This window comes from Solea solea, chromosome 17, assembly GCF_958295425.1.
Source record: "Solea solea chromosome 17, fSolSol10.1, whole genome shotgun sequence".
NCBI lineage: Eukaryota > Metazoa > Chordata > Actinopteri > Pleuronectiformes > Soleidae > Solea > Solea solea.
The window spans coordinates 4,965,085-4,976,372 of record NC_081150.1 but is presented as its reverse complement, the minus strand read 5'-3'; the positions used below and the strand labels follow the sequence as shown (position 1 = coordinate 4,976,372).

Below are 11,288 nucleotides of genomic sequence, written 5' to 3'. Positions count from 1 at the left end.
CTCATCCAGCAGGACCTGACTCATCACTGGAGCAGCTCCCCAGCACTCTCTCGAACATCAGGATGAGCAGTGCGCCCGACTCAGCCAAGCATCTTCACAAATACACAACGCTCTGCATATGCGTGTCATGTCCACTTCTGACCATTCATCCACGGAATGTGTGAAGCAGATTCAAGAACATCTCTAGAGTAGGGGTCACCAAGTTTGGCTACAGGCCGTTCTTTTCTTTCTTTTCCACAGCCATTAGATGGCGTATTAAGACAGGCAGCCCTGTGACTTGCTTGCTCACTACTGCTACTGCCTTTGACGCGGTGATGGGGATTTTCCTCCTCCTCTCTCTGTTGCGGTAGCAGACATGGCCAGCAAGCTGTGATCAAACCGTGCCTTCATCCTCTCCTTCGCTCTCTCTTTCATCAGCTGAAAGGCTTCAGTCGCAGGGTGCCCCAGATTTACAGACCACCTCCCTCCTAGCATCTAGTGCAGAGACTGCTGCCTCTTCATTGTAGAGCTCTACTGACACCTACTGGGCAGAAAAGGGTCATTCGACAAGGAAGAGCAAGTTGTTTTCATCCTTCAGAGAGACACACTTGTTTGAATAAGCTTTGTGATACTGACCAAGTGTAATTGAGGTAAATTATGGTAAATTATCTGCAATTTTAAAGCACACGTTTGGGTTAGAAAACCCAAACTAGAAGACTCGTTTTAACAAAGTACTCATTCAATTGATCACTGCTGAATATTCCCAATGGATCAATTAAAGGTTGCAGAGGTCACGCATGAGGTTTCCTCTCAGGCTTGAGGGCAGGCAGATGGACAGTGGAAGGGGCAAGAAAACCGTCCATCAGTGCACATCCTGAGTGTGTGGTGTTAATCTAGTGAGTGGCCTTTTGGCAGAAATAAGTGAGTGAAGAGTTGAGAAAAGCACAGCAGAACTAAGAGCCATTAACAAAGAGACCAGCTCAGCATTAATAAAACCTCCTTTTTTTTTTCCATCACAGTGTGCAATCATAGTCCAGCAACCCTCAGGGGTGACTTTGGGTTAAGCAGTGTAAGGGACTTTTCCGCCTCTCTACACTGAAGAATTATGAAAGAGTTTCTGTGGATTTTTTATGTGTGCATGCTACGCCCAATCAAATTATTATTTAAGGCTTTTAGGCAAGAGAAATTATCAGTGCAGGTTAATACTACAATCAACGAAATGCACAGTTTTATACTTTTTGACTGGAAAGCCAGACAAACGGACTTAAAAGGTAGATTTGAAACCTATTTGTACTCAAATGTAAAATCTTTGTTGTATGATGAATTATTCATGTGAATGTTGGACTCTTCAATTAATACAACCAAAAACTTTAATCAGGTGTACATGCATTGGAACATTTTACCTCTACTGTAGAAAAGTAATCATGATCCATAAAAACAAAGCAGAACTTTGAAAAAAAACCAACTTTACCAACACTTTCCTTTATCCAGGGTTCCCACACATTGGTTGACATCAAACCTGGGGACTTTTCAAGGATTTTCCAGGGTCAATCCCCTCAAATCCAAGGACCGAATGTGCTTTCACATGGGAGATCTGGCTAAGTGATTGTCCTTGGGATCTTAGGGAAGTTGGAATTTGCTCTCTCTCGTTGTTCCGCATGGAATCTCACGTCAACAGCAGAGAGAGACCGCTAGTAATTACGACTCGACAGTAGTTCTACGTCGGTCTAGTCTACGTTCATCAAACAATGCAGGACGCATGAAAGAGTAGGTGCCGTCGCAACAAACAAGGGAGACATTTACCTAAATATCAACTTAACGTCTTTCTTGCACAAAAATTCAAGCACTTTCAATGACCCATGTCTATTTCGGGCGGTTTTCAAAAACTTGCAAAGATTTCTCGGACCTGTGGGAACCCTGTTTATGGTAAATACCGAGAGAAATGTACTGGACGTATGACTGAAGAGGATAAAATACCACAACGACATTACAAAGAAAGATCATCCGTCATTGCACCAAATGTAATTAACATAGGATGAGTTCCTCTTCCAAAAAAGTCCCTTAACTTTGCTCTCTCTGTGTACTGTTAATGCATAAATGCGGAGGGTATTTTTTTATTGACAGATAAGACACAGACAAAGAGGAATAGGGAAAGAGAAGTGACAACGGAAGAGAAACAAAAACAAGAGAAGGTGGGAAACCAGAAATACTTTTGGATTTTTTCTTTTTTTTTTTTTTAAAGAGAGAGACGTAACATTTACACTACAGTATTTAAATAATGTCAGGCTAGATAAAAGACAAAAAATATGAAACATGGCACCGTGGTCTGATTCTGCTTCAAGCTAACCATTAAAAAAAAAAAAAAAAAAAAAACGATGCACAAAACTATTCAGCTAATTTTTTTGGAAAATTGACGTACGTTTCAAAATTGCTCGATTCCATTCAAAATATACTGCACTTTGGAAATTGATGAGTTAACTTTGTACGCGACACCTCACAGAAAATAACCACCTACTCTACAGGGAGCCACAACAGCCCCATTTACGGAAAACGGCAGGAAGAAACCGATTCCTTTAAAAGATTCGAGGCACTGTCACACCAATGGCAACATAAGAGGAAGGAGATGGAAAACAAAACATAGTGAACTAAATACAACACACACGGACGTCTCTATGTACAGAGAACTTCCCATTTCCGCACGTTTAGACTTCTTTTCCAACGGCCTGGCCTTGATTTGACCTAAAAATGTCATGCTGGTAAAATTACACTGAAACATCAAAACATCAAGAAATCATTAAGTACAGTGGTTACCCCACTGGGTTTCAACCAAACCCTGGGGTGTTATTGAGGAATATTTTTATCTCATCATGTTCATAATAATATAATCATCTACTCAATTCATTCTCTATCTCTATATTGGCTTTTTTTTTTTTCAAACCCTGGGGACGTAAATACAGATTTATTAGACTCTGTGGAGCATGAAATTCAAGTTTGACAGCGTCCTCACCTGGATCGGGGGGTTTCTCACTCACTCACTCGCTTATTGACCCGCTTCAGTCCACCTCGTGCTAGCACAGTACAGAGTAAGGCTTCACTGCATTGGTAGTTTGTTTTTTTTTCAGCCGAGGCATTGTCTCGTCTCAGAAAGGCACTCGACTGAGCTTCACAGTTCGCAACTGCTCCAGTTTTTCTCCTTTCTTTTTTTTTTTTCCTCTCTTTAGCAGCACTTTGCATTGATCTCCCGTTCCACTTTGTGGCCTCGGCGATAATATCAACATACATATACATATTTACAGAGTAGACCATCTTCTAAAAAGGGTCAATTGTTCCTTTGCCTTTCGATACTTCCACAAAGAAGGAGTGAAATGAGGTGTGTGTTTGTGTGCGTTTGTCAGGCTTTCGAGAGTAAAATCTCAGGACGTTAGTGTACGTGTACTATACATATGGCAAAACATGGCAAAAAACACGGGAGCGAGGCAAGAGAAACATGGCGAAAGATGATGGTCTTAGTGCTGCACGTGTCTGTGTTTGAGTGTCGGTGAGAGTTTTAAGAGTGCTTGATGGTGTATTTGCCTTTCTGCAGCTGGGAGATGTACAGCTTTGACTTGGTGCCGTCCAGTCGTTTGAACCACACCTCATCGTTGTTGATTGTGGTGATGATGGCACTGCAACACAAACACACAACGACGTGAGCACAACGCCACAATCCTCACAGATCATAAATCAAATCGAGTGGCTTTGCATGAAACTGAGCCTCTTGCATTTGTTTTTCTTCAGAGTGAACCAGAGGCTGCAGTTTTAATGATTAATATGTTATATGGAGCAAAGCAACCATAAAATAGCCATATTTGAGAAGAACAAGATTAATTTAGTAATCAATTAATAATCAATAATTGCAGTTATTATCATTATGTGGTTACTTTTGTGTGACAATATGTGTTTTGGCTGAACAGGCAAATGTATAATCTATAATAAAAAAAATTGAGGTAAACAAGTAAATCCTAACTGACGTGCAATGCTAGTGACTGTACAAACATGTGATGAATGAATGAATGAATGAACACAGCGACTATTAACAGCCACGACTGTGCGTAATGATCACATGTGACAACAGCCTCTCTGCCACTGCTGCAGAGCTTTGAGAAATCTGTGCCTTTTTTTCCAATGAGAGGTCTCAGAAATACCAAAAAGCCTTGTTTCCATCTATTTGCATGTCAGAGAAGGTGAGACTCCACACAGTGACTGAGATCTATTAAAAAAAAATAAAAGAAAACCTGAAAAATGCGTACACACAGCTTCACAGATCTGTCTGTGTACAAGTTCCTGTCTTTGTACACAGACACAGTTTGAAGTCGCGAACCTACGCAGAGTTTTGTGGCAATAGATGTCTTCAAGCTGACTTTAGTGAAACATTGCTTCCCTGGGGAGACGCTGCATCTACACGTACACACAAAGGCTGGCTGACACATTAAAGGAGAACGCAACATAAAGTGTTTTATGAAGGTTGTTGTGAAGACTCCACAACAGCTCGAGTGCTCTGTAGCATAGAGATTGTGTCTAATATCTCCCACAGGTGTTTAGCTGGGTTTATTCAGGCACTCGTCGACAATCTGCATGTTTCAGGAATGTAACAGTAACTGAGCATGTGTCAGAAGAAGGGTTTGGTTGTGAACTCTGTAATTGCAATGGTACCGGCCAAATAGGTAGGACTACAAAGTAATTCAAGTTGTGTCCTTCCACACAGATATACACAGACCTTGGACTCCTTCTAGAAAAGACACAGAGGAATAAAACTAACATTGATTCTGATTCTTGAAGAGTATCCTTTACAGGATGTCTTTAATTGCCTTATAAGCTCTTGGAGAGTCACTTTGAGTGCCTCAGTGTTCTACTTAATGTATAAAAAAAATGTATATCCCAGTAGCAGTCACATTTTCCAATGAAAGATGTTACTCCTATCCTTGTTTCTAATGTATTTTATTTATTAATTGTTGGAGAGCAATCCATTTATACCATGCTATAAATCTGTGCCTGTATTTGTGTCCCTTTTCAGAAGAGAGTCTCCTCCATTAAGGTGAGTGGAGCCACTGCGCTCTCACAGCTCCAGGTGGAGTCATCAGGTCACTGTATTTTTACACAGGTTTGTGCTGCTATTCTTCTCAGACACTGCATTAACTTCCAGCTTAACCAAAGTGTTATCCCTAACCATAACCAGTTAATGCCTAACCCTAACCTTAATTTAACCACAATTCAAATCTTAGTCCTAAACCTTTTAAAAGTAGTGTCTGTGTAAATAGGTATTGCTTTCTCCTACCCTAATTTTACGATTCAGTTTCACAGTTAATCTTCAACTTGTTTTTTTCTTAACTCTTGTTTCATTGAAAGTAGTTGCCAACACTGCCAGACAATCTCCAAATACAAGACTATGATGATAACAATGACAACAAAAATAGGGACAGTGAATGCCAGCGCAAGAGAGAGGTGGGGCTATGACATTACAGTTTTCATGAGGGCCAGGTTTTGGTCTCCATGAGGACTACTGGTCCAGACAAGGTCAGTGTTTGTGCCAAAAAAGGTCCTCGAAAGAGGAAACAAATACACTGACAGCAGGCACACGTCTACAGTCATTAAAAACATTATTTTGTCCTTGCAAACAGACATAACGTCAGTCAGTGCGTATTTGAACACAGGGCAGGGGAAGCCAGATCTTATTTCAAGTAAACACAGGAGGAGCATCAAGGGCATGTTTTAATGCCACGCGTCAACAGTCGTACTTAACGCTATCCACCTGCAATCAGATCACTGAGGATGAATGTTAATATCAGGTCTGAATGGGCCCTGCTGAACCCTCCTCCCAGACAAACGCATACACACCTTGTCGGATACTCGTCCTTCCTGTTGATGCAGATGGCCTGTCCCCTGCAGTACCACTGGTTGTCATAGAAGAGTCGACCGTCCTCGGAGCGCGCCACATGGTGATGTCTGTCAGACTTGACTGGCGGAACTGGAGGGAGAAAAAGACAGGGAGACGTGGGGTAAGGAAGTGATAGGAAGATGGAGAAGGGAACAAGTGACTGAGGACAGGGTAAGGTTAACACCAAAACAGGACAGTGAAGAGGACAAAGACATCATTTGTTTCTTTATCAATGAACTTGAGCACTTTTGTGCTTCAAAGTATTGAATCAACTCCTTCTGTGGAACTGTGGGTCGATCGCTGCACTCAGCCAAATATTGACTGTAACCAAGGACGGGGAGAAATAACACTTACCATCCACCTTCGCCCTGTGTGGCCCCAGCGATGCCATTGCCTACAGGTGAAACAAACAGAAGATCAAATCACCAAATTTAATATCAACATAGATGCACTTGTCATGTGACTTTTTTGTCCTTTTTCACTACCTTTCTTATCGCTGTCCAGTCTTCAAGAATATCCAGATCTTGCAGCATGTAAACAATATAAGGCCGTACTGGAAAGGTTAAGGAAAAACTGTAACTGTAACTGTACAAAACTGAGCTGTAGGACAAAAAAAAAGGACAAAAGACAATGGAAGGATATCGGACACAACAACGGGCTTCTTCTTCTTGACAGGGCAGAACGGATCTTTCTTCTTGTTCTTACGCGAGTGCAATCCATCGTTCCACAGCTCTGGAAAACAAAGAGGACAGATTATTATTGTGCCTCCATGATGATTCTTTCTGTTGGATATTAGCGTCACATTTCCTTCTCTTACGCAACACTTATCGGCCATAATATTAATATTTTACACTAATATTAATGCGAGTTGTTTGTTTTAACTGTGTGGCTGTACCATAACAATAATAAAAGATTCATTTATGTAGCACATTTCAAAACACATTTGCAAAGTGCTGTGCAATAAAAACAAATAAAAACACAGGAGAACGAGCTGATGAAAATGTAACAGAAGCAAAATCACAACAACATCAAGCTTAAAAAGGTGAATGAACAAACAATATGTATAAACAAACATGTCAAACTGTGTGCATAAGCAAAGCAAATGAGAATTAAATAAATAAAATGCCAAAGTCCAGCATTGAATTTAAATGGTGACCGATCAGTGTCACACAGTCATATACTCATCAGTTTTAGGATCAAGAATCAAGGACACAAAGATGTCGCAGTCTTTTTACCCACCCAGGTGGAAAAATCCCAGATTTCCCCTTTAATCCACTGATTCTTAACACAGTAATTACACAGTAATTGAACACTAAAAGGTAAGTGGGAAACTAAATACACGATCAATAGGTTTGTCAAGTGATGCATTCTATTGTCGTTCAATAAAAAAACAAAAATCTCTGCTGCTTTTTAGTAGACATGAACGTAAGGAGGTTTTTTTTTTTCCTACTTCATACAAATACTCTGGGTTTTGCATCACGAGAGGTCAGTTTATTCCCAATCTCACTGTTGACATACCTTCTGTTCCACTTTGACATTATATTGTCTATAACAGACTGGATCGGGACCCAGAGAGGGGTCACCGGAGATTTGTTTGGGTCTCAAAATAAATGTGCAAGTTGTGGCTGGTACCTGAGGTGATATCAATACTGTGTCTGTCCTCTTCCAATCTTCTTATCTTTTCCTCCAGTTCACTCTGCACAGTGTCAAACAGCAGCAACTTCTCACTCTGGAAGACAGAGATAAAGCATATCGCCACCATCATCACATCTCACTGCCTGGGGATCAATTTAATTCAGGTTGTTCATAATAAACACGAAGTATGATGGTGTGTTTCCTATTTTATTCAGACAATAATCTGCTTAACAAAATCTATGCTATTGTCCAAAATGTTAGTCTCTCACCTCCCAGTGTTGACAGGCTGCCTGGATCTCACATTCATACTTATTCTTCACCGACTCCAAACACAGCTCCCTGTAGATGCCTGCAACAGACATTGGTGGCAAGTTAATCTGAGGCAGCCGACATGAAAGATGAGGATTGTTTTAATCCAAGCAACTCTTGTCTTTAAATTACAACAGTAAAGCACTTATTATTAAATAATATTTTTTTTAAAAACAAAACAAAAAAAAAACATTTACACAAACATTAAGACCTTAGTGTGGGTGTGTTTTCACTAATGGTGTGTTTAATGCATAGGTTAAACTATCGAACTATCTGTGTGTGCAAAATATACTAATGCTAATTCTATAAGGAGGTTGTCTAAGGTTAGGGAGTGTAATCCCTGAAAGAATTCAGTGCAATACCAAATTATATAGCTTCTTTGAAAAATGTACTGACATTTTCAGGAAATTGTGTGTGATAATACAACCTCACACTGGCCATTTTACAGAGAGTCCTCCATGTAAAAGGTCGGGTGGGAGATCATTTTCTGGGGCCTTTTTTACTGCATTGCTTAAAATCCTCGTCACAACCCAATTGTAACCAATTGTCACAAAAATGGAAAGTGTGATTCAGCTGTGGAACGGACAGGCCTGTAAAAACACCATCCAAATCATACTTAACAAATTAATTGGATGCATCAATCAAACTGCTGTTGAAGTCAAAATGTAGCCTGCTCAAAAAGGTTTTTCCAGGATCTCCAACCCTACCCTTACAGAAAATGTCTGAGTGAGTGTAAGCAGCTTGAGTGTCTTGTCTTCTGAATGTTAGATACAGGCATCACCCCAGGTCTGGATGTATATTCTAATTCTGTTATGAACGCACCTGATGAAAACAATCTCCCGTTGCTTTCTTCATGTGAACGGCAGCCTGTACCCAAATTTTACAGACATTTACAGAGTTCATGTTTGAAATCAACTTATGTACAGCAAAGAGTGAAATATTGCATTGACTCACCTGCCACTTTGGTCCGGATTTGCATATTCTCCTGCAGGTTGGCTAAAGGTTCCAGGTACTCCTGGGCACAGCCAGCCATCACCTCCTGCAGCTTGATGTCTACCTGGCTCAAACGCTCCTTGTACAACCTATACGGTAACACAGAGAATATGACAGATACACAAAACTCATCACTCATTATTATTGCTGCATTACTGCAAGTTCAGCCGCTATGCTGAATTTTGGGAATCTAGCAGTTGTTTTAAGACTCTATAAACAGCCAAGTCACCACAGTGTTGACAGAAGAAGATAATAAAACACAGCTGGAAGCTGTCATCATACTCCGCTCTCAGTGGTCTGTGCAAGGTCAAAATAAATAGCCTCACTTATCATGATGAGGCATGACAGAGGCGCTGTAAGAGCAGAAAACAATTCATCTATTTTATATGGTGTTGGTCTCATGGGGTAATTAGCAGTCAGTCATTAGTTTGAGTACGAACTTTTCTGTGTTCACTCAGGTCTTTTGCCCAAGAAGTTTTTGACTGTTGATGCTCTGGGGAGTTACACATGTGGGTGTGATTGAAACCTCCTAAGTGTCAACAACCACCAGGAAGGAAAAACAGAAAAACAGAATTTGATGTTCACACATGGCATTTACATGTTTCCTGTATGTGTCTCGTGTCTGTTCATGAGAACATATGTAAGTTTTTTTAAGAAGTATAAAAGTAAATATGGGTCTCCTGTCAATGTGTGTGTGTGTCCCAGTCTGGTTATCGTTGACCAACAGAGAAAAAAGGAGCCACAAAGGAGCTTAGCAAATCATAACGTCACTTAAACCGCTGTAGCATTAAAAAATAATTTACCTAGGGATTGGACTTTTTGTCGATATTGGAATTGCTTGGGCCGATAAAAATACATTTTTCCCTGGGACCAACTGCAGAGGTCATTTTTCTCTTCTGTAGTGAAATTGACATAATATTATGCATAGTTGTCCCGCAGCAGATCAAAATATTCATTGCGCAAAATAAATAAACGTAAAAGAAATAATAGTTGTAGAGGGTGACAGCATAGAAGCCAAGGAGGTAGCAGCCTATAAAGCCTTCTTCAGTAGTCATTAGTCATATTGGCAGATCTTGGTGTGTTTGCAGATAACCAATAATACATTTTAAAGCCAATATCATTATCATGCTGATCATATCGTGCATCTGTAATTTTAACCACTGGAAATCATGTGTTGGTCAGTTGGTGGCTAATCAATGTTTGTCCCCTAACGGGCGTAAAAATCAATCCTCCAAAATGTGGTTTGGACCATCGTATCCGAGGACACATTCATAACAGCATAAATGCATGTTAATACCAGGTCAAATAGATCGTGGGTCTGGTAATAAACCTGAACAGAAACAAACCACATACTATAAAAATAGTTGGAACACTTCCTGTGGGGAAATAATCTCAAATGGTCAGATAATCTGACAGTATGACAATAATCTCCTTGTTTCTGCCACACACCAAAACATATTTACATTCATTCAGGTGAGACAGGTTTAGGGGAGGACTAGAGATTCCTCTCCTGTACACACAGGAACGTACTGCTCTTTCAGGTCAGTGAACTGTTTCTCCAGAGTGGTCATCTCATCCAGACACTCCATCCTCCTCCTCTCGCAGTCTTCATCGTCCATCTCTGTTTACATGAAGACAAGGTAGACATGGCATCAGCTGCTCATCTGTCACTACAGCTACAAACATAGCTCGACACTGTAGCATCAACACTCTAATGAAAATGTCACACAATTTTCAACAGCAAGTCTTTTCAAAAAAACTGTGCTTAAAAAGACTAAGTGTACGCTGGTGTTTAAGGCCTGTTTCTCTTACCGGAGGTGTCTCCATCTTCGGACACGGAGGAGCTAACGGTGTCCTCTTCGTCTGTGCTGCTGCCGTCCTGCTCGGGAAAGTCCACCTCCATGTCCTCGTGGTTGCTTTCTTTCTTCTCCCGAGAGTGGACCGGCATTGCGGCGTACAAATGAGCCGACGTTATCGGGGTGACAGAGCTGTTTGTTCGTCGTACCCCGCAGTAAAAAGGCAAAACTAGCCCAGACAGCTAACCGGTTTGCTAGCCTGCATCTACTTCACTTCTGCTGTGTCTTCTTCACTGGTTTTAGAAATGACGGCACATGACAACTTTGAGTTGCATTACCGCCACCTGCTGGTTGTACTATTGAATTGTTTTCTCATTCCAAAAGTTGTGAACAGTTTTTTGGAGTTTTTTGGATAAATACATTTTTAGAATTAGAACTACTGCACTTTCTCTGGTTTTAATATAGATATGTTTTTATTTATTGCGTTTATTGCATTAACAATATTCTTTTTTTTGATGTGTATATAAAACAAAAACCTATCAATGTAAGAACTAAAGAGATGCTTTATGTTTTCTTTGTGTACAGAAACATTTTATTTCTCCTTATTATTATATAAGGTAAGTTATAGGTAAGTTTTCACTCTTATGTAGATATTGCGCTCT

The 11,288-nt window shown here is 40.4% G+C and overlaps 1 protein-coding gene across 2 annotated transcripts; it reads right to left on the bottom strand.

The window, feature by feature from the left end:
- Positions 1–1,331: 1,331 nt before the first annotated feature.
- LOC131444161 (breast cancer metastasis-suppressor 1-like protein-A) lies at positions 1,332–10,930 on the bottom strand. 2 transcript variants are annotated; one of them, XM_058614348.1, is made up of 11 exons: positions 10,643–10,930; positions 10,361–10,451; positions 8,792–8,919; positions 8,660–8,704; positions 7,798–7,877; positions 7,526–7,622; positions 6,536–6,625; positions 6,379–6,443; positions 6,248–6,287; positions 5,854–5,983; positions 1,332–3,644 (listed from the first exon to the last, which is right to left on the bottom strand). In XM_058614348.1, exons 1-11 carry the CDS (start codon positions 10,776–10,778, stop codon positions 3,527–3,529), a joined length of 1,020 nt encoding a protein of 339 aa, XP_058470331.1. In that variant the 5' UTR covers positions 10,779–10,930; the 3' UTR covers positions 1,332–3,526. The 2 variants fall into 2 exon arrangements, with proteins under 2 accessions (XP_058470331.1, XP_058470332.1); XM_058614349.1 differs by lacking the exon at positions 8,660–8,704 and having other exon boundaries at positions 10,643–10,929.
- Between the last annotated feature and the right edge of the window lie 358 nt (positions 10,931–11,288).